Below are 24,687 nucleotides of genomic sequence, written 5' to 3'. Positions count from 1 at the left end.
CTTTTCAACGAGTGGCCGCACCGAGTGAGAGCTATGATAGAAAGCTCCGCATGGTACCTGCTTAGAGGATGCATGTAAAGGGTGCGGGGGGGGGGATTCGAGTTGTGGAGAACCAATGATAGATGGATGTTGTCGCATGAATGGCAAGGACTCGTGAAGATTGAGCAACTCGGACCGGTAACGGCTGCTTTTGTGCCTAATTGGTCGAGCCTTGGTGTCTAAGGCTTGGAGGCAGGAGGCAGGAGGCAATGAATTTCCAACGCGTTCAGCATGACGATTGATTCGATTCAGATACGAATAAATCGGAGCTTCTTGATCGAAAAAAGGCGATTGGATACACGTGGGAGATGGATGAAGAAGATTGGTTGGCTGAATGACATCAATCTGCATTCACCTTCCCCTTTGAGAGATGGACATCTGCCATGCATGGTGTCGGTTGAAGCCATGTTTAAGCGAGAATCCTGCAAATGAATCTCCCACCGTATAATAGCAGATTCTTAACACTAGTTATATTATGAAAAGTAGACATTACTAGTACCCCCGTTAGCATCCAGAAAAATGAGGAAGAAGAAGAAGAAGAAGAAGAAGAAGAAAAAAAACGAATTTGTGCGGGTTTTTGTAGCTCGGGGAAAATGACGGCCCCGGGATGGTCGTCTCCGCTTGGCTTTTCGGCAAAAGCTTCCCTTCTTAACACTGCACTTTCCACGTCGATCATCCTGGGCTACGGAGGAAGCTCAGCTTCAATTCACTGGTCAAGCAGACATCCCCGCACTCTGCAATTATTTCACCTATACCTAATTCTGTCATATCCATCGCAGTTGTCCATGTTGCTACCAAATGGTCAACGGTTACCGCGATCCGCGGGCTTGCCCGTCCTCTGAAGACCTCAAAAGACGACACAGGAAACGGACGGATCCACTGACGGATTTGCAGGAGTGAAGGAGCAAGCTGTGTCAAGAGTATACGGGGACGTTTGCTTCAAGACAATGGCCTACGAGCGAGGAAGAGCTAAGCATTTGCGCTCATGCAAGTTCATAAGATTTGGCGCAGATGGGTTCAGACGCTGGCATACGAGGATAGGTCATGCGCAAGGCTACTGCGGACGAGACGGAACCCTCTGATATCAAGATCATTTGGGGCAAGAAGCCAACGCCAGAGATGGACCTAACGTTCAAATAAATCGGTACTCTAGACATAAAGGTGGTGCCCAGTCTTGGCCACAGCACGCTGATACGTCTCTGCAGCCTCTACGTTCCTCAGCCATGCCTCAATACCCTCCCACTTCCTATCCTGCGGCGCCAATTTCAACCAGAAGATGAACTGAATGGAGAAGGCTACCATGGTGTCCGCAGCAGTGACATGGTCGCCCACCAAATACCCTCCATTGCCCCCCTTCAGCTCGGCTTCTAGCCAGTCAAGGTCTTTAGCTACGTTCCCTGCTAGACCTGGCCCAAGTTTCTCAGCGGCAGAGGCGTCAAGCCGTCGGACATACACCGTTGGGAGGCAGTGGACCATGAAGGCACCTTCCGCTGCGTGGATCCATTCGCGCACTTTGACACGTTGGGCTTCGTCTGTTGGGAGGAGGCGGTGGGACTTGTCGTAATGCTCGCAGAGATACCTGGCAGGCACGGTCAAATGGTGCAATACTCAGAACGGGCGGAAGTAAAGGCAGGGGTTGGAAAAACATACTCGGTGATGGCTCCACTCTCCTGAATCGTGAGCTTTCCGTCCTTGAGGACAGGCGCCTTCCCCAATACCGTCCCGCAAGATTGTTTAAATCCTGCAGGAGCTAGACCCGTATTCTCGCGATCATAACCTTCGAGCTTGTAGTCAAGGCCTAGCTCCTCCAGAAGCCAGGCAATCCTGATGGATCGGGATGCTTGTAGGAAATAGAGTGTGATGTCTGGCATTTTGAGACCCAATGATGATTGATTGTAATCACCATAACTTCCTGACTGTCTTGTTGAATTTTGACTCGGCTTTTTTATGAGGTCATCCATGCGCGCCAACGTCTAGATTCCACTCATCCGTGTTCCTGGCCCTCCATGACTCAGCCTCTGAGGTTCCAAGAAATCCGTCTTGTCTTTACGATAGGGATCTGCAAGAGACTCGGATTCACAGCTGTGTAAGTATTATAGAGATGGGTTAGTCACCCTCCAGAAGCAGGCGACCTCACTCAGTCTTGCTTCGATCGCATGATCCTTCTTGGTTGCTAAAATCCCCAATAGGCAAGAAGATTGTCCTTGCACCTCTTTGATCAACTATACTATTTACACGTTCCTTCATTTTCGCCTAATTCTCGAGACTTGATTTTACAAACGAAGCGCACAATAGCACTAACAGCCAATGGCGACCGGGATTCCGAGCAAGGACGCATATCAACTCGTCGTCGTCATGCGTCTACTACCCCTACCGCCGATATCATGCCACCATCCCTTGCACATATGGAATCATCACTACTAACGCTGCAGGGATCAGAACACGAAGATGACGGAGAAGACGAGACCGAAGGCTCGAAGCAAGAGGTATCCACTCCAGCTGGCCCTGTCTCCCAAGCAGACGGACGTACCCCCGAAGCATTAAAGGAAGCAGACTCGTGGGGTTTCGTCATCTACCGCATGGTCTACGGCAACGACGGCGAATGGCAGACCTTCAAGCAAAAGATTTGGAAACACGTCGAGCGCGGACGTGATGCTATTGTTGATGCACGTGGAGATCCGGATGGCGTGACTTTCGACTTCATCGAAGACGAACCCGAGCTCGATGGCGCTACTGCCGAGCAAGTCAGATTGTGAGTATTTGCGTTGCAGATATCGGTCTGATGCCGTCGTTTCCGGTATAAGACAGACTGACGCAACGTCCAACAGGAGGCACGCCCCTTCCTACGTCTTTCCGGCCGTCGATCCGGAAGCGGCAGAGGACCAAGTCGTCCCTTCGGAGCGCGATGATGGTTTATGCGGCGCTGGTTTTCTCATGATCGGTAGGGACGCAATGGAATCGGTCATTCGTCACCCGGCGAGAGGTAAACCCTACGTTGTTGCTGTGGATACGATCAATAATCATTACGAGGAAGGTGTGTTTGAGGGCACAATGAAGATCCATGCGGATGATTTTCTGACAGAATATTTTTAATTGCGGAGTATCAAGGACAATGTGCTGGTGATGGGTGAGCTGCCGGGGTCAACTAAGATGGACGATGTGTGGAGTGGAGGGTTTTGAAGGAGACTGTGGATATGGGAGTGTCTTTGATTGACGCTTCTATTTTCGACGCTCCCGCCAACTGCCGTGATTATCCCACCCTCTTAGACGCATCTCTCGCAGTGAGGCCCGCTTCTACGACGTGGTCTCAGGTCAGTGCACAGCTTCCCCGCAGAACTACGGTATTGAATTTATACACTTTGCGCTTGCATGCGTGAAGTCTTACCCGCGCCCTTGCATCGGCCAGAGATAAATGTAAACACGGCCCGCCTTTAGAACAACCGCCCAGCAGCGCGAGTTGCCTGCTTGCGTTGGAAATCGCATGCTGCCTGGGTGCCTAGCGACGATTGTTTCCAGTTCCACGGCGTGGGGATGTCTGTTGCGCGGTAGAGAAGGAAAATGATTTGCCAGGATTCAAAGGCGCTATGCGCCTGGCAATGTGTTTCACGTCATCTCGTTGCGATGGATCTTCGGGAATGGTATGAAGAAGGATGGATGGCAGGCTCTGCTTAGGCACTTCATGGCCTCGAGTCCTTTTGAAATTTCAAAGCAAGCAAGCAAGCTCGGAGTCCGGTTGGCAGAGCCAGAAAATGTTCTTTTCTACAATTCTTCTATCATTGATCCCATACCACCTCATCGTCTCCGCGCTCACTCTTCCTCCCCTTCCCATCTCAAACCCGACCGTCAATGTGACACGACTAGCGAACGTGGACCCCAACCCCGAAGCCCACTGCGCCCAAGCTGCACCGACCACGCCTCCTCTGCCATTGTCCCCAGACTGCGTCAGGGCCATCCGCTCGCTCCCCCAAAGCCCCTACATCGGCACGTTCCACATCGGCACCGATGAAAGTTTTTGGCGGCTGCCGCACAGCGAAAGCTATGGTACTTGCACCGTCTTTGTGCTCTTGAACGAGGACTTCGATCTCGAGATGGGGTCTTGGGTCGATATCCGTAATGCGGCCGTTAAGGTGCTGCTCGTGTGCCGGTTGCCGTTTGAGGAGGGGGGCGAGCAGAGGACTGGGGGGTGGATTACGTCGGGGGCTGAGAACGGGCTTGTGGTGGAGTTGGGGACGAGGAGAGTGGGATTTGGAGGCGAGAATGGGACGGGGGTGGGGGTGGGGCGAGGTATGAATGCGGTTGATATTGTGTGAGAGCGTGGATGGCTTCGAATCTCTTGAACATCGGCTCAGTTGCGCGCTTGCGATTCAGGACGTGTTTGAAATCGGATGGATGCGAGTGCACGATGAGTTTTCGGAAGAGCCTGTAGTGGGCTTTCAGCTTGGTCGGTTCGGAGACAGGCAGTATTTCTGGTCGCTCGAACTTGCGTGGGACACTGCTGGCAGACCAATGACACGGAGACTCTAGTCTTTCCGGATGGCATCGCGCTCGTTCTTTCAAGGAGGCCAAGGAAGGAGACTCCGATCTAGGGAGGCTTTTGGGTTCTTCCTTGATAGCTTTTCGGAGTTGGGCGGAGAGAGGTAAAGGGAAAGGGTGATGTTCGTGGAATATGGAGGGTGCTCAACGCTATGGTCAACGATGCATCAGGATCGAGATGTGATTTGGGAAAAGAACCTTGAGTGATCTACGGTAGGTGGTGGTTTCGTCAAGTTAGGGGACTCAGCTGATGGGGATGGTTAGCAGTAGTGGAGAAGAAGATAGAATAACTTCAACGACTGAAGAGTCAACTGAGGCTTATTGGGATGTGATGACCCATATCTTTGGTTCGTTGAGAAGTGTGAGCTAATGTTCAGAGTAACTTATAAAACCTTCCATTTGAAACCATTGATGCAGGAAATAGTGTCTTCCCCAGCTTTGTTGCTTTACTAGTACATACAACTAAATATGCTAACCTTACTAGATAGCTAGCAATATATTGTGAGTAGAAGGAATGATTTTGAGCAAAGCGGAAGAGAACCGAGCACCCCCCTTGCGGAGAAACCCCGGGCTGTGATGTCATTTCCGAGGCTTCATATGTTGTAGATCCCTGCTTGGGATGCCAATGCCACTTCGAGAGGCTCTCACTCTTCTTCAGTTCTCCTGCAGCAAATAAGCCTTCCAACAATGGGAAACAATGGATATACAGCCTTGGTGTTCGGAGCCTCGGGGATCTCAGGCTGGGCTGTCAGCATCGTGGCCGCTCGCAGCATTGGGTGTGGGCTGCTAACAGAGAGTAGATCATGCGCCAGTGCCTAGGCCATACTTCCTCCGATTCGTCCAACACCTTCTCTCGGGTCATCGGTCTGACGAACCGACCATTGAGTAAGGAAGCCTCTCTGCTGAACGCGGAAGATGAAAGATGGGAGCTACACAGTGGCATAGACCTTGAGGAAGACGTGGATGCTGTAGCCGAGAAACTCAAAGTGATTCAGGACGTCGATCAAGTCACCCATGTGTACTTCACTTGTCAGCCAGCCCACTAGCGTGCTCTCCAGATGGCAGGATTGAGCTGACACCTAGTGCTTAACAGCGTACACCGCCCACGGCAGCGACTACCAAACCCTCAAACGTGCCAACGTTGCCATCCTTTCCAACGCCCTTCGAGCGGTGGAAAAGACATGCCCTAGCCTTGTATTTTGGACCCTCCAGACCGGCGGAAAGGCATACGGTGTAGAGTTCTTGGACAAGGGCATCAAGTACGAACCCCCTCTGGAAGAGTCTGCGCCCCGCATCCCTGAACCGTGGGCCTCCAATGTCTTCTACTACGCTCAATATGATACCATCAAGCAATTGAGTGAGGACAAGAAGTGGACATTCTGTGAGATCAGACCGGATGCTATTATCGGGTTCGTGCCGCAGAACAATGCTATGAACCTAGCGCACGCGATTGGGCTTTGGTTAGCTATGGTCAGAAGTCTTGAAGGGACGGGAACGGAGGTGGTCTTTCCAGGGGACGAGAAGGCATTCAAGGCGCTGCATACGGATACATCGCAGGACGTACTTGCGCAATTCCACATCTACGCCTCCCTTCATCCTGAGGCCGTTTCGAGGAAGGCATTCAACATCGCGGACGGGGAAGTTGTGACATGGGAACAAGTCTGGCCTAGTATTTGCCACTGGTTTGGCCTGAAAGGCGTTGGACCGGATCCTTCAAAGAAGACTGGGGCGGAGTGGGTGCAAGACCGAAAGGGACAATGGGGGAAGTGGGTCAAGGAGAACGGGCTAAAAGTGGGAGCGCTGGAAGCTACGAGTTGGGATTTCATGTCGGCGATCATGGGTGCGATCACGTTCGATCGGCAGTATGATTTGAGTGCTTGTCGGGCAGTGGGCTTTCAGGAGAAGATGGAGACTGTTGAAGGGTACACTAGAGCATTTGAGAGGATGAGGGTGGCGAAGATCATACCTTCGGAATGAGACGTTTGCCTACCCTGCCTGCAGCAAAAGATGACGAGGGGAAGGGTGGACTGGGTAATGATATGATATCCAGACGTATCTACGTGAAGATATGGAATTAGTCAGGCGCTAACTTATTTCGCAAGTCTTCCTTCAAGGAAACATCTCAGAAACGCTGTCAATATACAAGTTACCTACGGTGAGGATCAATCTGGTGGCCTCAAGTGGTACGCCTCGTTGAAGCTCCGTCAGACACATCTTGGCGGACTGCTCGGTGATCCGCTTTCCTTCATCGCAACCCTTCGTCACCCACCTATTTTTTCCAGCTGTACCTCCTCTTTCCTCCCTCTCACTCTCATCACCCGTATCCACGTCCTTCTTCTGCCCCGACTCATCATCGTCTTTACCCCGAACCTCAAGATCCTGCCCATCGTCATCTCCACCCCCCACCTCAAGATGCACTGCATCCCCGTGCACAATCCCCAAATCCGTCATCCTCGAAAGGTTCGGCAACGGTCTTGCGGGCCTCGTCTTTTGCAAATCGATCTTCATGGCTCCGTCTGCAGGAGTGCCGCTACTCCAATGCTGTCGTTGGAAGAGGGGAGCTCGGGCCTTTGAGCAATGTAGTCGAGAGGCTTTGGATGTAAAAGTCATGTGGAACTCGGTGCGTATGCCAAGATTCATCCTCCTCGTGCATTGACTTGGCATGAGATAATCAGAGGCCTTTCACCGATGGGCGGAGTCCAAGCTTCGCTGTGCCTTGACGCAACTTTCTATTGGATCGTTGTCTTTGGCCTCCTTGAGTTGAGAGATATTCTGACCCAATACCGTGGATCACATGAAATGTGAAGGTACAAAATCGCATTATTTTTTGAATTTTTTTTCCTCTCACATCCGAGTCTCCATCGTCAAACCTGATGTGCGAAGTCACATTATTTCGAAACCTTTAACGCTTAAGAAACACACAAACCTCTGTGTATCGCCACGGTGAAACATCTTCAAAGCTACATCCTACCATGGCAACTCAAGATACTTTCTCAGCACAACGAAGACAGTGTCGAGCCAAATCTGATCGCCAGGCTTGTCCAGTCGCAAGCTATGTCATGGACGCATCGAAAAAGTGTCCGCTTCGTGGAGTTACCAACGGAGACCGCCAGTCTCTTCCAAGCGCCAACATTGTGAATGGAGCATCACCAATCCGAGAGAATGTTCATTTCAGTGCCAGTATCGTCATTGGTTGCATCATCTTTATGCGAATCTTCCTCATCAGCCTACGCTGGTTCCCGCTTGATATCGACTTCGGACAAGACTTCATCCTCCTTCGCTTGAATCCTCGTTGGCTTGCTGGAAATTTTTCGGTTCCGTTCGTGTTATGGCTAGCTACCTTTTTGGCCCGTCGCGGATCCGCCTCGCTTATAGCTGGAGGTGCTCGCATGTGGGTCCAGAGAAGTTCCGACACCGTTCTGGTTCACATCGTGGGCTGCGTTTCTGCTTCGGCTTCTACCGTGCACGTCGTAAAGACTTAATTCCATGTCATTTTCATGAAAGTATGGCCCAACTTGCCCGTCTAGGGATCCGGAAGCGAGGACTCGGAACTGTGGTAGGCTGCAGGGATGGCTGTCATGGCTGTACTGTTTCTGTTTGCCATGGCGCCAGTGATACTGACGTGGATCCCAGTCATGGTTATTTCACAGGGGCTTCCGCAAGTTGAGTCGCCCTTGAAGAGAAGGGATTCCGGCCACGGAGTCTAAAAAATAGATCGGTACATCCACGGACTGATCAACGACTGGACGCTTTCTTTGAGGAAACCCTCTACGCCACCATCGCCCTTACTGTGCATCTTCTCAGGTGCGACAGGAAATACCCGCCACTCTGCCACCTCCCTTTCTCCGCTCACCTGACTTGGCTTGCTACTACTTCATCGTACTGCTTCGCACTCTGGCTAGCAATCTTTTTCGACCACACTAAGACCGTCGCAGAGCTGAGGGCGGATGTCGCTTCAGCGTTGGCAAAGAGCAAGTCAAGGCGCAACTTTATTGACAAGACTCGGTATATACACTCATCTTTGACTCGATCATCACGGTAGCGTGGGTCATCAAGTATTTTCATGAGCTAATGCTCGGAAATGAGACCAGGACTTATGCTTCCGTACTGATTTGGCTGGGGTTTTAGATCGTCTACCTTGCTGTATGCCTTGGGGTGGTGGCTGTTTGTGGTTTGACTGTGCCACTCGATGGGTTCTGCGAGTGGATGAAAAAGCTCCCGCAGGAAACGCCCAAGAATACAGGCCCTAAAAGTTCGCTGGCCGAATCGAAGGCTGGAAAGCCAGGGAGCGCCTCAATCGTCAGTAACGATACAGACCTTCGAATTTGAAGTAGGCACGCCATCAAATGCCAGTATCAGATCACCAGTCAACCAAACCGCTTTTTATCCCACCAAATCGCTAAATGCCAGATATGCTCGCTCGCTCTTCCAGCGCCCGCCCGGGACGTGGAGCAGAAAGACTTGTAAAATCTTAGTGAGAGCCATTCCAGCCCTCACTCGTATCCACCTCTTTTGCCTCGATCCATCAGAAGGGAGGACCTACCGGATCACACAGTTCTGGGAATTCGTTGCAGTCGATGGTATTCTTTGCGGTAACGTAACAAGTGCTACCTAGGTTCGAGTCCTCCTTTATCAATTTGTTGAATTCAGTCGTGGTAGGATCTCCGGCAAAGTCCCGGAAATACGTCGTATTCCCGTTGATTGTGACACTGGCATCGTCCGACATGCAAGTACAGGGTTGTGTTTGCGAAGGCCACCCCGGGTACTGACCGTTGGGGAAAGGACCAGCAATGCTATTCGGCACCGCGCCCAGGTCGTAAAGCCGACACACGGGTAGATTGTACATGCCCGGGCTCGTAGGATCTAAGTTGAGATATTGTTCGATGTTGTTCAGGTTCTCTGCGGTGGGATCGAGGAGTTTGGCGACAAAGGAATCCGTGGCGTTGTAGCTTGAACGCAGAAGTCAGACGTTAGCGAAGAGTATGGTGGCGCAGAAGGAAATGTATTGCTCACTTGAACCCGTATTGGAGGAAGCCGTTTAAAGACGATGTGATCATGTCATGCGCGCTGTAGGTGTACCCATTGTAGGTCATGTTTGCAACTTCGTAAAAAGAAGGCTGTTCTATCGAGCTACCGCCATTCGTTAGTACAGCCATGCCGCCGCTTTCGCAGTTGACTACAACACTGCTATTCCAGTCGGCCCCCGAGTACCAGTTCTTGCCCACAACCCATTGACTGTTGCAATCGTCTTCCGTGAAACTTTCCATCGAATTATCGCTGTTGAGTCCTGAGACCTGGCCGTAGGGTATGTAGACTATGTAGGCATTGTTCGACCTGAACCAATTGTTGATGAGATTGGCAACAAGCAAATTTTCGAACCAGTTTGTGAGTGCATTTGTGGGGCCCGAGTTGGTGTTGTCATGGTTAGTGCTGTTGAGATCCACTGCTCCAAGGACTTGTGCCGAAGTGACATAGGCACCGCCTGTCATGAGCTGCTTCGCGTTTGTCGACTTAGACGTGCCACTGCCATACGTGCCATTGTACCAAATTGCATCGTGCATTGTGTTGACATTGTCTTGAAGCGTTTCTATCCAGCCTTGCGAAAAGCCGAGATCCGTGTAGATACTAGATTCATCAGTCAGGTCTTAAACATCATGAGAAAGCTTACGTCTGAAGCGTTACCTCCGCTTGCTCGGAGGAAGATAAGAAGCTGTCAACATCAGCAGCCAATCCGAAAGAGGCGGCAAGACCGATTAAAACCCCTACAACAGGCTAGACACGCACTTTCAGCCTTTTTGCAACTTTGCGATAGGACCGGCGGAGGCTTACAGAGAGAGCGGCATCCACGAATGGGTCCGCGATAATAAAAGCAATGGCCAGAAGAGTTAAAATCGTGTTCAATATGGGAAACACTTTCGACCACAGGCTTGCACCAGGGAGTTGCACCTCAAATTTTGAACCTATTTCTCCGGCGTAGTAGTCCATATCCTGTTCTGCCCATTCCAGTGTTTGCCACATCATGTTCATCAGCTTGCTGAAATTCGTCATTCCTGCCCAGATGTAATATGCTTGAGTCTTGTACGGAGTGAGCCAGTTTTCAGGACCAGTTGCGATAAGTGAGCATCCTTCTAACATTGCACAATCTGCCTCATTAGTTGCAGTACAAACGTATGTGTCGCCGTCACCGGCTTCCCCACCAGCAAAATCCTGAAAGAACGTTCTCATTAGGCCCAATTCTTGCCAATGGGATGTATTATCGAAGTACATCTCGAAAAAGTCATCGACCTTCTGCACCTCCCATTGCTCAGGTGTAAGAGGAGGAATGTAATTAGCTGTGCACGGAACGGGGGTAACTATAGGTCCGGTACATGTAAGTGTCGCAGACACGGTAAGTGTAAAGGAACCGGAAGCTCCTGAATTCACGGCACAAGAGGCGCTGGACGAGGACGTTGCCGCGATGGCTCTTTTCAATTTGGAATGTATCACCAACAGGCCATCCACTTCAACGATCGAGGCAGCACTCTCGGTAGGCACGTACGGTATCACAGGGCTTCCCGGACATTGGCTTGAGGGAATAATTGAGTAATCGCAATTGGGCATGACCAAAGATCCCATCCACGATGTTACAAGTGGCGCTGGCGATCCACTGCAGTAGCAATAGGCCCAATCTGCATCGAGGCATTGATCATCAAAACCCTTCGGTACTAGCACACATTGAGGTGTACCTGGGCACCCTGGGCTTCCGGTTGCGGAAGCAGATAATGAAGCAGAGGGACTGAGCATAGAACCTAGTCCAGTTGCAAGACTCGTTGAAGATGCTGTTTGGGCCCTTTGGTTAGTTGCCGGAGCGCAGCCAGGCGCATTGGCCGCACCCGTTATCATTCCACCAACTACTACGGCATTAGTCTAGCACAACGAAATTGGGTTCTGGATAAGTACGCCAGCTTCCGTCACTTGGAACCGTAAATGTATAGGAGCCATCGGCATTCTGTACGATGTATTTGCCAATGTGCTGGCCATCGTCACCCCAAGTATCACCATCCAAAACGATCCCCGGACTGACGGTAAAGCTCCATTGCTGACCTAGTTGGCCCATACCATACGGACCGGGATCGATATCAAAGGACCCTGTAGGCATTGCCATCTGCGACGAATAGGTGAAAGCGCTCGCGGTGCAGATTTCCGGAGATGTTACCGAGATCGAAAACGGGCCATTATCGCCGGCGACTTTGGATGCTATCAGCAAGGTAGAGAGCAAGCACAGGCTTGAATCTATAAGGAAGTAGCGGCGCATCTTGTCAAAGATCGCAGTGATTGACGACTGAGCGCCCGAATGAAGGAGAGTGAGTAAATTAACCGAAGAGAATGAGTGACAGTGTCATTTGCGAAGGGTATCCAAGATGCTTTAAAGTAGTTCTTGAGAGTTTGTGGGGAAATGGGGCCTTTCCGCTATAGAGGAACACAGTGCTCTAGCGCAGATTCCCCGGATCCGCGTGCACGATGCATTGAAGATGCTAGGTGTAAGGTGATCAGCAGTTATACAACAGTGCCCGTGGGGCCGAAACATCTATTTCTTCGGCACGGAAAATCCAACGTTCGATGTCGGTTATGATACCTCCAGTCTAAAATTATTTGGTTGGTATATCCGTGCCGGACAACCAAGAGGATGTATCGATTGCTCGGGCGCACGAGTACTAGTACACATCTGTTTTCCAGTAATTGAAGTATTCGGCGTAAGCATCCAGAAAAGGTATGGGAGCACGTCATGTAGATCTCTATCGTGAATATTTCCTGTTGCGAGACGATTGCACCATCCAATTCCTAAATTGATGTGTTACCGTAATTTGACTCCGCAATCCATTTTTGACATACCATATTATGAGCTAACCCGGTCCTGTTGCCACTGTTGCTACCAACTCAGCACATAGACTTGAAACAAGCGTGAGCTTTGTCCGGGTGGGTTTAAGCTTCTTAGGACCCTTCCATATCCGGCGCGATTATTGAATACGAACGACGTTCGGCAAGACCAGCGCCGAGTGTACATAGCCATCAGATACTTGCCAGTACCTTGATAAGACGCATGTATTCCCAGCGTTCCGGCCCCTGGTTTCCGAAGCTGAGAATTCCTTTGTCCGTTGTGACTAAGAGCCAACATGATAATAACATTTCGATGACGGCGCATGCGGGGTGGATGGTGGGGAAGGATTGTTACCGTTTTTTACTTGGGCAAGGCTTTCACCTTGCTATGAGTTGGCAAGGACCCTTCAACGGCCCGAGCCGAGCAATGACGGTGCTGGTTGTTGGACCTAGGTATTGCAGTCAAGCAGTATGGGCACGATGGGTAGAGGCACAATAGTAAGCAGTTAAGAGCCTCGATAACATTGAATATGTAGCTACTAGCTCGGTATCTGAATGGAGTATGAGCTGTGATTGGAGTTCTACTGAGGTGATGAGACTAGCGATAGAGTATGGGGTTTGGTGCAATCTCGGGTCAATGTCGGTGCTATATGAACCGTGTATCAATAGGTATCAGGTATATTACCTAAATTGTACAACAACGGCAAAAAGCAAGCTATCGAGACGAAACGGACCTGATGCTTCATTAGTGGTAGGCATATCGCGAGGCTGCCTACTACCCTCTCATACTTCCTCGCTGAATAATTGAAATCTTGGAGTAATAAAAAGAGATTTGTGGATGGAATCTCGCCTGCTAGCAGTGTTTCAAATATCGACCGCTTGACTTCAAGTGCTAAATTAGCCGACATCTGCCAAGTCTCATCCGGCCCAGCAAAGGTGGCAAAGGCAACGCTGTGTACATGATTGAGAGCATTCAGCCGTGGGAGCTGTATTTGGGTCACGAAGTCTAGCAGTTGATTCAAAAAGGGAAGCAAGCAGGGTCGAAAGCGACGAGTGGAACCATGATTATGTTATCGTACTCACAGTTTCCCTCGCTTTTTTGACTTCTCGACGGAACCTAGCGCACATTAGCGCTGAAGTATTGGTCGTCACTATCGATCACGTCGGAAACAGAACAATATTAATAAATATAGATGAGACGCTGGAGCTCTAGCTTATCATACATTGCGGCCCCCATGAAAAACCTTCTGTTAGATCGTAAGGCACTGAGACCTTTATCCCTTTCCCTGTGCTCGGGGTGTATACAGGTACGCTAGCAGGGGCCAGCTGTAGGGATTATCATTTGTCCAATCATTGCGACTTACTGCGGCTTAAGATTTTGCTTACTCTTGGGCGCGGCAGACCTGAGTTGACCAATCAAGATCCTTACATCTGGCCCCTGCTAGCGTATACACCCCGAACCCAGGAAAAGGGATAGAGGCTCGACACCCACGAAAACATTAACTCCATCTGCTCAGATTTTTTACTCCTCGAACCCTCGCCCTTGAACTCATGCAGCCTCCATACACCGCAATCGACAGTCACACAAGTTGCGGTATATGCAAAAAGCCCTGGATCACTCCAGTGATTGCATCATGGACCAGCTTCATATACTTCATTCGCTTCAACACTTTGTTGAGTGAGACTGCCGCGAGAGCGTGCCCGATATGGCAAAAATCAAGTGCCCCATAGATGAGGTCCACACCCAGTGCAATGAAAGTTTGCACGCCTCCGTCAACAGAGGAATCAGAGAGGCCGCTCCAACAAGCCAGAGAACAAGATTTCTCGAGCCCAGATGCAACGGAGAGGCAATAAAACGCGGGATATAGTTCGTAGTTTTGCTGACAACACAACCAGCAAGAGTGTCAATTGTAGCGACATTGCGACTATCATGTATTACTTGAATACTTTTGCTCGGCCTCTCATGGGCAAGCAAGACACGAGGGTTATTCTAGCTTTTAAACAAATATTTGACGCTCATGCACCACGAAGGCCTGATTCTCTTTCTCAAGCACAAAGCCAATGAGTATCTTGCTGCCATTCCCCGTTAAATGGTGATGGAGGAGGGCAGGACAGTGGCTTTCCCTCGGACACAAGCTACAGAGGACATTCTGTTCAATGTGCCGTTGCTACAGTCTCTGGGCTTGGGACAACCGCAAAACGAAGATGCGCCAGACAAATACGGGCAACAAGAAAATGCAGTAGTCTTTTCGCGGCAAAGTCGATCTACTAGGGGCCCTCATTCGTTTGCACCCTAGACTGAATCGGAGAGCCCTCCCACCTTAGACCATCAAACGGAGATGATGAATACGATGAACATGAAATGAACGACCTGTGCAACTGTATCGTAAAAAGCAAGCCCCTCAACCGGACCTTCGTGACCGTTTGGCCCAACTCATCGCCTCGTAAGCTCCTTGATTTCCTCCATAGAGACGACCTCTCCAAACTTGGCCTGGATGTCAAACAGATTCGCATCATGAGGGTAAGCATGTCTATCCCCACAAGCCTCCTTCACCACGTACGGGTTGAAGCCGTACTGCATCGCGTCGGTGGTGGTGGCGCGAACGCACCCGCTCGTGGAATACCCACAGATGATGAGTGTGTCTGTCTTCATCGCAACAAGCTGACTGGCCAAAGACGTCCCAAAGAAGGCGCTGCTGAACTGCTTCTCGATGACCATCTCGCCCTTTTGCGGTCTGCAAATCGAGTTCCCCGTCGGATAATCCCCGAGCTCGTTGCCAACGTCGAAACAGGGTAGCGCGCCGGGGAGCTTGTGTTTGTACCAATTGCCGCCGGACTCTGGGCTCGGATACACGACGCGCGTGAAAACGACGGGAATCTTGTGCTGGCGGCAGCGGGATATGAGGTCATTTGTGGATGCCAGAGCGTTGTGGAATCGCTCGGGGGCATACAGTGGGCTTCCGGGTGTAAGGTAGGCGTTGCAGACATCGATGACTAGGAGGGCTGGCTTCTGGCCGAAGGGGAGACTGCGGGCCGAGGATGCGAAGCCCGAGGCTGAGTAGCTGCTCAAAAGATCGGTAGGATAGGATCCAGCCTCTGAAGACATGGCTGAAAAATGGATGGATCTCGAAAGTAAGAAGAAAGAAAGGTTCGGCAGCTTGGGGGCGAATATGTCCACTTGGTGACTAACTACATCAGACTAAGCTCAACGGCTGTAGATTCCTCTAAAAAACGACGCGTCCAGCGTCTGATAATACTGGCTGGTTGCATTGGTTGTTCCGTTACTCACTTCATGAACAGCACAGACTTGTGATTCCTACAATCCCAATCAATGGCTGATTAAGGGGGTTTCTTATCAGTATCCCTGTGTGGGCCTCTAGATTGAACCGCTTGGCGTCATCATGCATACTGATGTGCATGGGTTCTGCGATCTGTTATCATTATGTATCAGAGAATGATGGACTTTGGTTCCGTTTTCGCAGGCTCTCTTCCCATTGATCGCAAGTTCCCTACGCTTGCAATGACCGGAGAGGGTATCTGCGTTGCCTGATGCAAATGAAGCCTTGAAATGTGACTTGGCTCTTTATTTCAACTGGGTTTCTGTCTTGCGCTGGGCTAACCGCACTTTGAGTCTGAGTGTTCCTTCGTACCGTCTCGCGATAGATATCAGGGCGATTTCAATAATTTGCTACTGCTCCTTTGTTAGTACCATTTACCGACGACTTCTTGTCTTCGTTAAACGCTGGATGTAAAGGTGATAGCAAGCTTCTTGTTCCGGCACTCCTGAATGAGTTGCTCGATGGTGGAATAGTGAAGACGGAGTTGGTAGCTGAGCTGAGCCCTGCCAACTTCGTCAAGGATGGTGACAGCAGCTCAGTGGAGCTCCATCCACGTAAAAACATCAACAGCAAGCTAGAGGAAGCGAAAGAAGCCTAGAGTAAAATGCCGTACAATACTGACATAAGGACTACTCGAAGCATGCGTTGCGTGCTCCAAAGAATTTTGATGTCCTATGCCCCCGATGCCAGCTCTCAGATTCCTAATGGTTCGAAATAGGAACCCCCGAATTACATGCCACTCACGCTGCACATGATATGGTGTTCGTTCCAATCAGAGTGATTCGACCGCTCTGCATGGTACGAGAGTAGGATAGAAGTCCGAGCCAGTGATGGTGGCTCGCTTGGTGAAATTCCCGTCCAGATGTCCCGTCAAATTGGTCAGCCTCAGCTCGGCGACTTCTGTGGAGTTATCAGCAAGCGTTAGATATTTCTGCGCGGTTGTGTACGGCTTGTGCGACGGTGTCCCCGACGGTGTTGGATCTTTTAAACGTACGTCATGGCGGCGCCTACTACCGCCTCCGCCAAAGGAACGGCTACCACTTCCACGTTGACCCTTCTTGGATCTAAGTTCACAAGACGAGCACTCGAAGAGCCGGTCCAATACAGAATAATATCGTGTTGTATGAAAGTTACCATCTCGCCTGCCATTTCCGGTTCGTCGGGATACAGCCACTGATTGTAGGAACGGATAAAGAGCAGGATGTTGATGTCGATGCACAGGGTCACAACGGCGTTATGGCAGGCTGGCTTCTTCCTTTAACTTCTCAGGGCATAAAACTTACAGGGCAAAGTTGTCAACTTCTTACAGTAGTCTTCGACAGCTCACCGAACATGCCTTCCACGGCGTCTCCACTTCCAACTTCGAATTCGCATGGATTCGCTCTCTGACGTAGCCACCTCTATTGCGCCTCAATTTTCTGATATTGACTACAGAGACTGCAGGCCGTTCCACAGTATTCACCGTATGTTGTAGTGGAGGACACCAGAGATACGCCTTGAATGCACAGCAAGGAGCGGTCTTCTACTCTTAGCGAGCATGAAATTCTGAGACTGTCCGGCCGCAGTATATGGCAGGGCTAGCACATCCGTCCCGACCATATTTCTACCATCATCTTGGATTCATACCTTTCCTAGTGGCACATCAACCGCTTCACGCTCCCATAATCTCTTTTAAACACTCGATACAGTCGCCATGCAGCTTCATCCTGACCATCTTCCCACTATACGTTTTTGCTGGGCCTCCTGGCTGTCATACCACGAGTAAATCTACTCACGGACCGCCGAATCCTGTATTGTGTTTCTAATTGACGAAGAGCGCTAGAGGATGCAATTGGCGAAGCTTGCAGCTTCGTAACCGACCAAGACTACCGATATTAGTGCTCGCAGAACGCCGGCGAGAGTGCTACCTCAAAAGACGAAGTTGACTTTCCCAGCCAGTGTAACACTGCCTGGCTTAAGATGACGGAAAGCAAAGGAAGGAATATCGCGATGTGGGGTAGCGTCTCCCTTTTCGCTGTTGTTCGAGCCACTACTGGCTCGACGGTCCCTTGTAGGAAGAACCTGTTCTAACTTACCATCACAGGAGATCTAAATGTTGATAAGAAGGCTCAAGCAACTGTCATCCTCGATTTAGAGATGTGCGTGGATCTGATCTTGATGATCAAGTACGGCGATAGCAACGCTATCTCGGGGGGTGGTGGCACAAGTGGTGATTGGTTGCCTTGTGGTGGGAACAGCGGGATATACAACTCAGCAGCAACAAGTGCTGGTGTGGTGAGGGTTTTCCCTTTATGTTTTTGAACACTCGTAGAGACGATGTAACTCAATGCTGACTTCATGCAGTTTCAGAGTATCTGTGTCACAGTATGAGCACCAAGGAGAACTTGTGCATCTGTTTTGACTGCGATCGATGGATTTACTTTCCCCTCTAGCAAAGTAGAATCCCGTATGCCAGGATTGACTCGTCCATAGCTGCGAGGTGGAATACGGGTGGGCTGCGGCTGTGTATTTATGCAGCGGGTCAGATATGAGATGTGTGGTGCTCGAAGGCATAATGAAGGAGAAGCCAAAAGAAGCAGTCTCCCGATCGATATGTCCGTCTAAGAGGCGTTAATATTCGTTGGAAGAAAAGGACAGCTGTGATTTCAGCCAAGAAATTTCCATGCTAGCTCACAGATGGTTAGCTTTAGGTGGTGATAGAAATCTATTAGCGCTGTTGATCTTAGCCAGCACCTTCTTCATTTGTCCTTATCAACCATCATCTATCAAGCCAATCAAATATCGGCGGTTGCACAATCGCATCATCATGCATACTGCGCTCATATCCCCACGCAGTCGTGGGATGCTCCATAGGATCAATAGAACAGCCCATCGAAGGTATTTGAGTCTCTTCAAACGCGTTCTTGGATTGGGTAGGACTGGACTACGTCTCTCGACTTCCGAGGGTCAAGAGCTTGACCCAGGCGGCTAGATGTCAATGTCAACAGCAAAACAATCTTCGACTTGCTCTTTCTGCCAAGTACATATAACCGATTTGCTGTCTTGCCACCCGTTTTCCCTTGAGTGCGCCATCTGTCCCGATTCTAAGGATGAGCTCACCATCATACCGCCTTGGGGTAGACGTTGGGGGTACCTTCACCGATCTGTTGCTGCTTCGAGAAGATACTGGGGAGACATTGCGAGCCAAGGTCCCTTCAACCCCCGAAGATCAATCTCTGGCCGTTATACGAGGCAAAGGTCAGATTCTGTCTAAGATACCCAATGGTGCGGATACAGTTCTCCACGTGGTCAATCACGGGACCACGGTGGCAACTAATGTGATACTGGAGCAGAAGGGTGCAAAAGTTGCGCTTGTTGTCACCGAGGGCTACAAAGATATCCTACAGACGCGGAGATCCCAGGTTCCTGGCAATTTGGCGAGCTGGATCATATGGCCGAAGCCGGAGCCACTGGCTCCATTAGAACTTACAGTTGAAGCGCCAGGAAGACTTGCTACCGACGGGACAGAAGTCCGCACTTTCGATGAGGCGATCTTTGAGAAGAAATTTCGGCCTATCGTGAAAGAAAAACCAGATGCTGTGACAATCAGTCTGATCAATTCTTTCGCAAATCCGGCGCATGAGCAAGCCGCTAAGCGTGTGGTAGCCAAGCTACTTCCAGACACCTCTATCTCAATCTCCTCGGAGGTCTTACCTGAGCTAATGGAGTATGAGCGCACGATAACAACGGTTGTCAACTCCTATGTCGAGCCGAGTGTCAGAAATTATCTTAGCAATCTTCTCCTGTCTTTAGAGGGAAAAGCCAAACATCTTCGCATTCTACGATCTGATGGGGGTCTATCTTCGGTCAGTCTCGCAAGTCGATTCCCCGTCACCTGGGTCCTGTCTGGTCCGGCTGGAGGCGTGTCTGGCGTAGTCTCGGTCGTCGCAGATCAGACTAGATTCAAGAATCTGATCACCTTGGACATGGGTGGTACCAGCACTGACGTTGCACTGATTGAAAATGGGGTACCGCGGATACGGCGAGAGACCAAAGTCGCCGATCTAGTTGTCAAGGCACCTTCTGTTGATGTCCGTACCGTTGGAGCCGGTGGTGGCTCAATCGCGAGGGTTCCTGAAATAACGAAAGCTCTCAGGGTTGGTCCTGAGAGTGCTGGGGCAGTGCCAGGACCAGCATGCTACGGCAAGGGTGGCTCTACGGCTACCGTTACTGATGCAAACGCTGTGCTAGGATACCTACCAAGATCTCTCCTGGGAGGAACCTTCGATCTGGATCTGGATGCAGCGAAAAGGGCTGTGCAGCAAGTTGCAGATGGTCTAGGCATTGGTTTGTATGAAGCTGCAGAAGGCATACTAAAGGTCTCGAATGAGACTATGTATGGTGCACTCCGTCTGGTCTCCGTCGAACAAGGCTATGACCCCAGAGACTTTAGCCTCGTTGCTTTTGGCGGCGCAGGACCCCTACATGCGAATTCTCTAGGAAAACTACTTGGCGCCTTTCCCGTCATCATACCACCGTCTCCCGGGGTACTCTGCGCTTTTGGTGACGCAATGACTCTTCTTCGTCATGAAGTTGGGAAAACCTTCATTAGAGTCCTGCAGCAAACGGATAAGCAGGAAATCTTGGGTGCCTTCGATGAGTTGCTTGGACAGGCTAAAGCTGTGATGCGTGATGAGCAGGGTGTGCCGGAAGAAAAACAGGTTGGTTCCCCAAAAATCGCTACTCTCATCGGAAACCCCGGTCTTGCTTATTTCATTGAATGACGCGATTGGTATTGATTGCTTTCGAAGTTGCTAATATATAGCACCACAGCTTCATAAATTCCAAGCGGATCTACGCTACAATGGACAGTCTATCAATATCCCAGTCAACGTCGACCTCGAGAGTCTGCGGACAATTGAGCTCCCATATCTACAGGAGCTCTTCGAAGCCGAACATGTTAAACTCTTCACGTATCGTTTATCTTCAGATGTCGAGCTTGTGAACCTGAGAGTAATTGCAGAAGAGCTGAAGACTGACCTACCCATCAAGAAGCTGGAGCACGCTACCTCTATCAACCCTCCGTACTCTTCAGTCTCTTCGAAAACAAATCTGATTTTCGAAGGCAAAGAGTTTCTAGACAGTCCAATTTGGGACCGATTGAGTCTGAAGAATGGTCATGCCGTACTCGGCCCTTGCATCATCAGTGAGATGGACTCGAACACTGTAGTCCTTCCAGGGTTTCGAGCCGAAGTCGATCCCGTCGGAAACATTCTAATATATCAAGTGAGGGACAAGGAAGACCCTGAAAATCCTGATATCAAGGAACTTGATACTGTGACCGTCGATATCTTCGAGAATGCCTTGCGTAACGCCCGCAATGAGATGGACACATTGATGACCAGGACAACCATGAGTCCAGCCATTCGAGAGCAGCAAGACGAGTTCAACGTCATCGCCGAGCCCACAGGTAAGATGGTTGTTGGTCAGTTTGGATCATTTATTGGTCAATTCTTGAATGTGTGGAAAGATACTATTGGACCTGGAGACATCTTCCTTACAAACGATCCTTACTCTGTGTCTGGAGCTGTGTCGCACCACAACGACTGGCTTATCCTGATGCCAATTCACGTGAACGAAAAATTGAGTAAGATCTGCGCTGATTGTATTTCGCACATGAAGACTAACGTCGGACTTAGTTGCTTGGACAGCAAATTTCGGCCACATGACGGATGTGGGCGGAAGCGTTCCGGGATCTCTTCCATGCGCAGCTAGTAGCATCTTCGAGGAAGGCATCCAGATCCCCATTACCAAAGTCGCTTCGAAAGGAGTCTGGAACGAGGACTTGATGGAAGTCATCTACAGAAATGTCCGCCTTCCTGACTGGAATCGTGGTGACGTTCGAGCACTTGTAGCTGCTTGTACCATTGCTGGGAAACGCATGACCGAACTCTACACGCGTTTCGGAGACACAGTCTATTTCGCCGCCATCGACGAGCTCCTTAGTCGTAACCGTAAAGCGGTCTCCTCCATCATTAATACCTCCATCGCCGACGAGCCCGCTTATTTCGAAGACTGGATCGATGATGACGGGCAAGGTGTTGGACCCTGGAAGTTAGCATGCACTATGTTTAAAAAGGACGGCCGACTGATGTTCGATTTCTCTGGGACCGACCCGCAGTCGCCATCATCGATCAACTTCTACCTCAGTGTCAACATGTTCAAAATTTTTGTCGGCGTTTACCTCTTGGTCGTCTACGACTCTAGCGTTGTAGCTAATGACGGTTTCCATGACCTCATAGATGTCCACATTCCAGAAGGCAGTCTTCTCAAACCAATCCGGCCAGCCGCGGTGTCCTGTCGCACACATTTCCTAGCTAGAGTGATGGACGTCTTGTCCGCTCTTCTGGGCCAGAAATCTCCGGAGTTCATGACAGCTGCGGGGTTCAGTGACAGTCCTCATCTGATGTACTCGGGCTATAGGCAGAGCGGAGAGTGGTTCCAACTTTACTGGATTGGCTTCGGCGGCATACCGGGGAGACCGATTGGGGATGGGCCTGATGGACACTGTCTTTGGCCGGCGATGAAGGCTATACCGAACGAGTTTCTGGAGCTTTACTATCCGCTGCGCATTGAGGTCTTTGATACTGTTGCAGATTCTGGCGGACCTGGGCTGTATCGTGGTGGGAATGCACAGCGTATCTTCTGGCGCTTCCTGGAAGATGGATTCATCTCGATTCATGACGATCGATGGCTGTCTAAGCCGTGGGGTGTGCTGGGTGGTGAGCCGGGTGCACGGTCTACAAAGGTGCTGGTGAAATATTCGAAGGATCAGGAGAACCCGCCCAGAGAAGCGCTGGGCAGTAAGCAAGACCGTATTAAGGTAAGTAATGGAGATGTACTGGAGTGGATTACTTGGGGTGGCGGCGGTTGGGGTGATCCTCTTAAGCGCGACCCTGAGGCTGTGGCGCTGGAAGTCCGTCGCAGGCTCGTTACAGCTGAGGGTGCGAGGAGATATGGTGTCGTGTTGCATGGGAACTGCACTGTGGATGCAAAAGGCACGGCTAATTTGAGGGAAGAGATGAGAGTTGCACCTCTTCGTGAGAGGGGGAGAGAGGAGGTCTTCAATCGCGGTGGGTCGTGGGAGGAGCTTCGAACTAATTGTTTGGAGGAGACTGGACTGGCAGCTCCGATACCGCCTTGGGAGGTGAACCTGAGGGGCCCGATGACACAGTTGCCATGGTTTAAGGAGTGGAAAGACAAGCATAGTCACCAGGCGAGACGGCAACAGTCAATATGATAATGATATCTGGATATGGCATTCTTATTGATGCACCCTTGAAAGGACGACTAGCTGTTTTGGCAATCGGGGTAGGTGGAGGCTTCGAAACTCGCAATCGTTGAACTTCGACAACCTATCTCGAAGGCATCAAAAATGACGGCTTCATTTCGTACTGCACGGGGTTGAGAGTTGTAGGTCGAAGTCTTATTCACTCATCATCATCAGATCGTTCTCTCATGGTCATCGGTATACCTACTGCATTCCCACAAACTGCTCTGTATATACATCTTCCCACCTCGATGCTCATTTTGTATATGTATTGTGCCTCCTTTGGTTTCGCTGTTTCATCTACCACTTTCCGCCAAACATATCTTTGTGCCCGAAGTCTTTCCTCCATAAATCTTTTACGTTGGCCTTTGTCCTTCTCCACCACCGTGAGGATCCAGACTATCTGAGCGTTTTGATCTCCCTACCAAAGCCAAACTCTGGGGTGCAAAACCAACAAAGTTGCTCCGATTTCGCAATGCCCACTAAACCATCTAGTCATCTGTGGGTTGTCGCTTGACGAACGATGACGGCCCTAGTGGAAATTCGAAGCTAAGGAAACATGGGAGCCGTTGATAGAGTGGTGCCAAGGATGCTTCGAGTTCTGGATGTCTCAGAAAGCGCGGAATTTCAATTTCGGAGCTGGTTCCTCTAGTTCCTCGTAAGCGAAGGGTTGGGACGAAGTACCTTCTCGACTTTGCGGGCCAGAAGCTGGGGATGCTGGAAGCGGTTGCCCACGTGGAGGCCAACGCTCAGCAACAGTAAGGGTCAAGATTTTCGGCGGCTGCTCTCGGTTTCTAGCTCTAGACCATAGCAGCATGGGCGCAGGACCACAATGTTTACGGGTGCATGACCTCGCCCGTCGGGCTACACATCTACACGACATAGGTAACCCATCTCCACGCCTTTGCTGCAGCTTTAAGGGGTGTCAGAAATTTTGACAACAGAATACGATATAAGCTGGCCCCGAGCTGGCGTCCGAATGGACGGTGGTGGTCAGCATTCGGCACATCGAGTACATCGGATCCACGAACTTTTAGCGGCGAAAGGAATAGTCGCCCCCAAAACCCTCTCGCGACAACGCTGCAGCCCTGTGTGCAGGGACCGTGCCCTAGCACGTTGGAATTCAGCATCTTAGCCCTCTTGTGCTTGGCAACAACTATAAGTAACAGTACTCCTTCATAGAAAAACAATAAGCCGTCATTAATTTCATCAGGTTATAAGCTCGATTTAACGAAACTCGTTACCACGACGGCTTCCTTCGTAAAGGATTATTAAAGGTATTCTTACGTCGTATCAATTCAAGCCACAGAGTAGAGGTTCTGGTCGACGTCCGCTGCGTTAACACAAGTTGCTACTTAGGGCCAGTTCGGTAACCACATATTTTGAAAATAACCCCTACTTATTTTCACTTAGGGCCCCTTCGATAACCACATATTTTCAAAATATGACATTTGACTTTTCGTTAGTCAATTACCAGCCCTACGTCTTTAATACGTGTATGGAAATATTATGCAAGCTTAGCGCCAAGACCAAAATTTTAATAATTGAGATTTCAGCCCTAAGGGCTAAATATTTGAAAATATTTAAATTATGAATTAATTCATAATTTAA

General features: G+C 50.2%; 9 protein-coding genes across 9 annotated transcripts; 5 read left to right on the top strand and 4 right to left on the bottom strand.

The window, feature by feature from the left end:
- Window positions 1-1,188: 1,188 nt before the first annotated feature.
- HO173_000009 (uncharacterized protein) lies at window positions 1,189-1,910 on the bottom strand (the record flags this gene model as incomplete). The annotated part of the gene is made up of 2 exons (XM_037301960.1): window positions 1,189-1,618; window positions 1,690-1,910. 2 exons carry the CDS (start codon window positions 1,908-1,910, stop codon window positions 1,189-1,191), a joined length of 651 nt encoding a protein of 216 aa, XP_037170539.1.
- A 513-nt stretch (window positions 1,911-2,423) lies between these two features.
- On the top strand, window positions 2,424-3,132 carry HO173_000008 (uncharacterized protein; the record flags this gene model as incomplete). Its single annotated transcript, XM_037301959.1, has 2 exons — window positions 2,424-2,791; window positions 2,868-3,132. The coding sequence occupies 2 exons, from the start codon at window positions 2,424-2,426 to the stop codon at window positions 3,130-3,132; spliced, it is 633 nt and encodes a 210-aa protein (XP_037170538.1).
- Window positions 3,133-5,259: 2,127 nt separating this feature from the next.
- On the top strand, window positions 5,260-6,549 carry HO173_000007 (uncharacterized protein; the record flags this gene model as incomplete). Its single annotated transcript, XM_037301958.1, has 3 exons — window positions 5,260-5,319; window positions 5,373-5,601; window positions 5,666-6,549. 3 exons carry the CDS (start codon window positions 5,260-5,262, stop codon window positions 6,547-6,549), a joined length of 1,173 nt encoding a protein of 390 aa, XP_037170537.1.
- Window positions 6,550-6,681: 132 nt separating this feature from the next.
- On the bottom strand, window positions 6,682-7,212 carry HO173_000006 (uncharacterized protein; the record flags this gene model as incomplete). The annotated part of the gene is made up of 1 exon (XM_037301957.1): window positions 6,682-7,212. The coding sequence occupies one exon, from the start codon at window positions 7,210-7,212 to the stop codon at window positions 6,682-6,684; it is 531 nt and encodes a 176-aa protein (XP_037170536.1).
- A 332-nt stretch (window positions 7,213-7,544) lies between these two features.
- HO173_000005 (uncharacterized protein) lies at window positions 7,545-8,054 on the top strand (the record flags this gene model as incomplete). Its single annotated transcript, XM_037301956.1, has 1 exon — window positions 7,545-8,054. The coding sequence occupies one exon, from the start codon at window positions 7,545-7,547 to the stop codon at window positions 8,052-8,054; it is 510 nt and encodes a 169-aa protein (XP_037170535.1).
- A 1,043-nt stretch (window positions 8,055-9,097) lies between these two features.
- HO173_000004 (uncharacterized protein) lies at window positions 9,098-11,866 on the bottom strand (the record flags this gene model as incomplete). The annotated part of the gene is made up of 5 exons (XM_037301955.1): window positions 9,098-9,521; window positions 9,586-10,197; window positions 10,241-10,344; window positions 10,402-11,465; window positions 11,512-11,866. 5 exons carry the CDS (start codon window positions 11,864-11,866, stop codon window positions 9,098-9,100), a joined length of 2,559 nt encoding a protein of 852 aa, XP_037170534.1.
- A 2,997-nt stretch (window positions 11,867-14,863) lies between these two features.
- On the bottom strand, window positions 14,864-15,535 carry HO173_000003 (uncharacterized protein; the record flags this gene model as incomplete). The annotated part of the gene is made up of 1 exon (XM_037301954.1): window positions 14,864-15,535. The coding sequence occupies one exon, from the start codon at window positions 15,533-15,535 to the stop codon at window positions 14,864-14,866; it is 672 nt and encodes a 223-aa protein (XP_037170533.1).
- Window positions 15,536-15,871: 336 nt separating this feature from the next.
- HO173_000002 (uncharacterized protein) lies at window positions 15,872-16,365 on the top strand (the record flags this gene model as incomplete). The annotated part of the gene is made up of 2 exons (XM_037301953.1): window positions 15,872-15,962; window positions 16,184-16,365. The coding sequence occupies 2 exons, from the start codon at window positions 15,872-15,874 to the stop codon at window positions 16,363-16,365; spliced, it is 273 nt and encodes a 90-aa protein (XP_037170532.1).
- Window positions 16,366-18,856: 2,491 nt separating this feature from the next.
- On the top strand, window positions 18,857-23,046 carry HO173_000001 (uncharacterized protein; the record flags this gene model as incomplete). Its single annotated transcript, XM_037301952.1, has 3 exons — window positions 18,857-20,467; window positions 20,580-21,393; window positions 21,446-23,046. 3 exons carry the CDS (start codon window positions 18,857-18,859, stop codon window positions 23,044-23,046), a joined length of 4,026 nt encoding a protein of 1,341 aa, XP_037170531.1.
- Between the last annotated feature and the right edge of the window lie 1,641 nt (window positions 23,047-24,687).

This window comes from Letharia columbiana (assembly GCF_014066305.1).
Source record: "Letharia columbiana isolate WasteWater2 chromosome Unknown Sc0000000_s0, whole genome shotgun sequence".
Taxonomy (NCBI): Eukaryota; Fungi; Ascomycota; class Lecanoromycetes; order Lecanorales; family Parmeliaceae; genus Letharia; species Letharia columbiana.
This window is presented reverse-complemented; position numbering and strand designations above follow the sequence as displayed.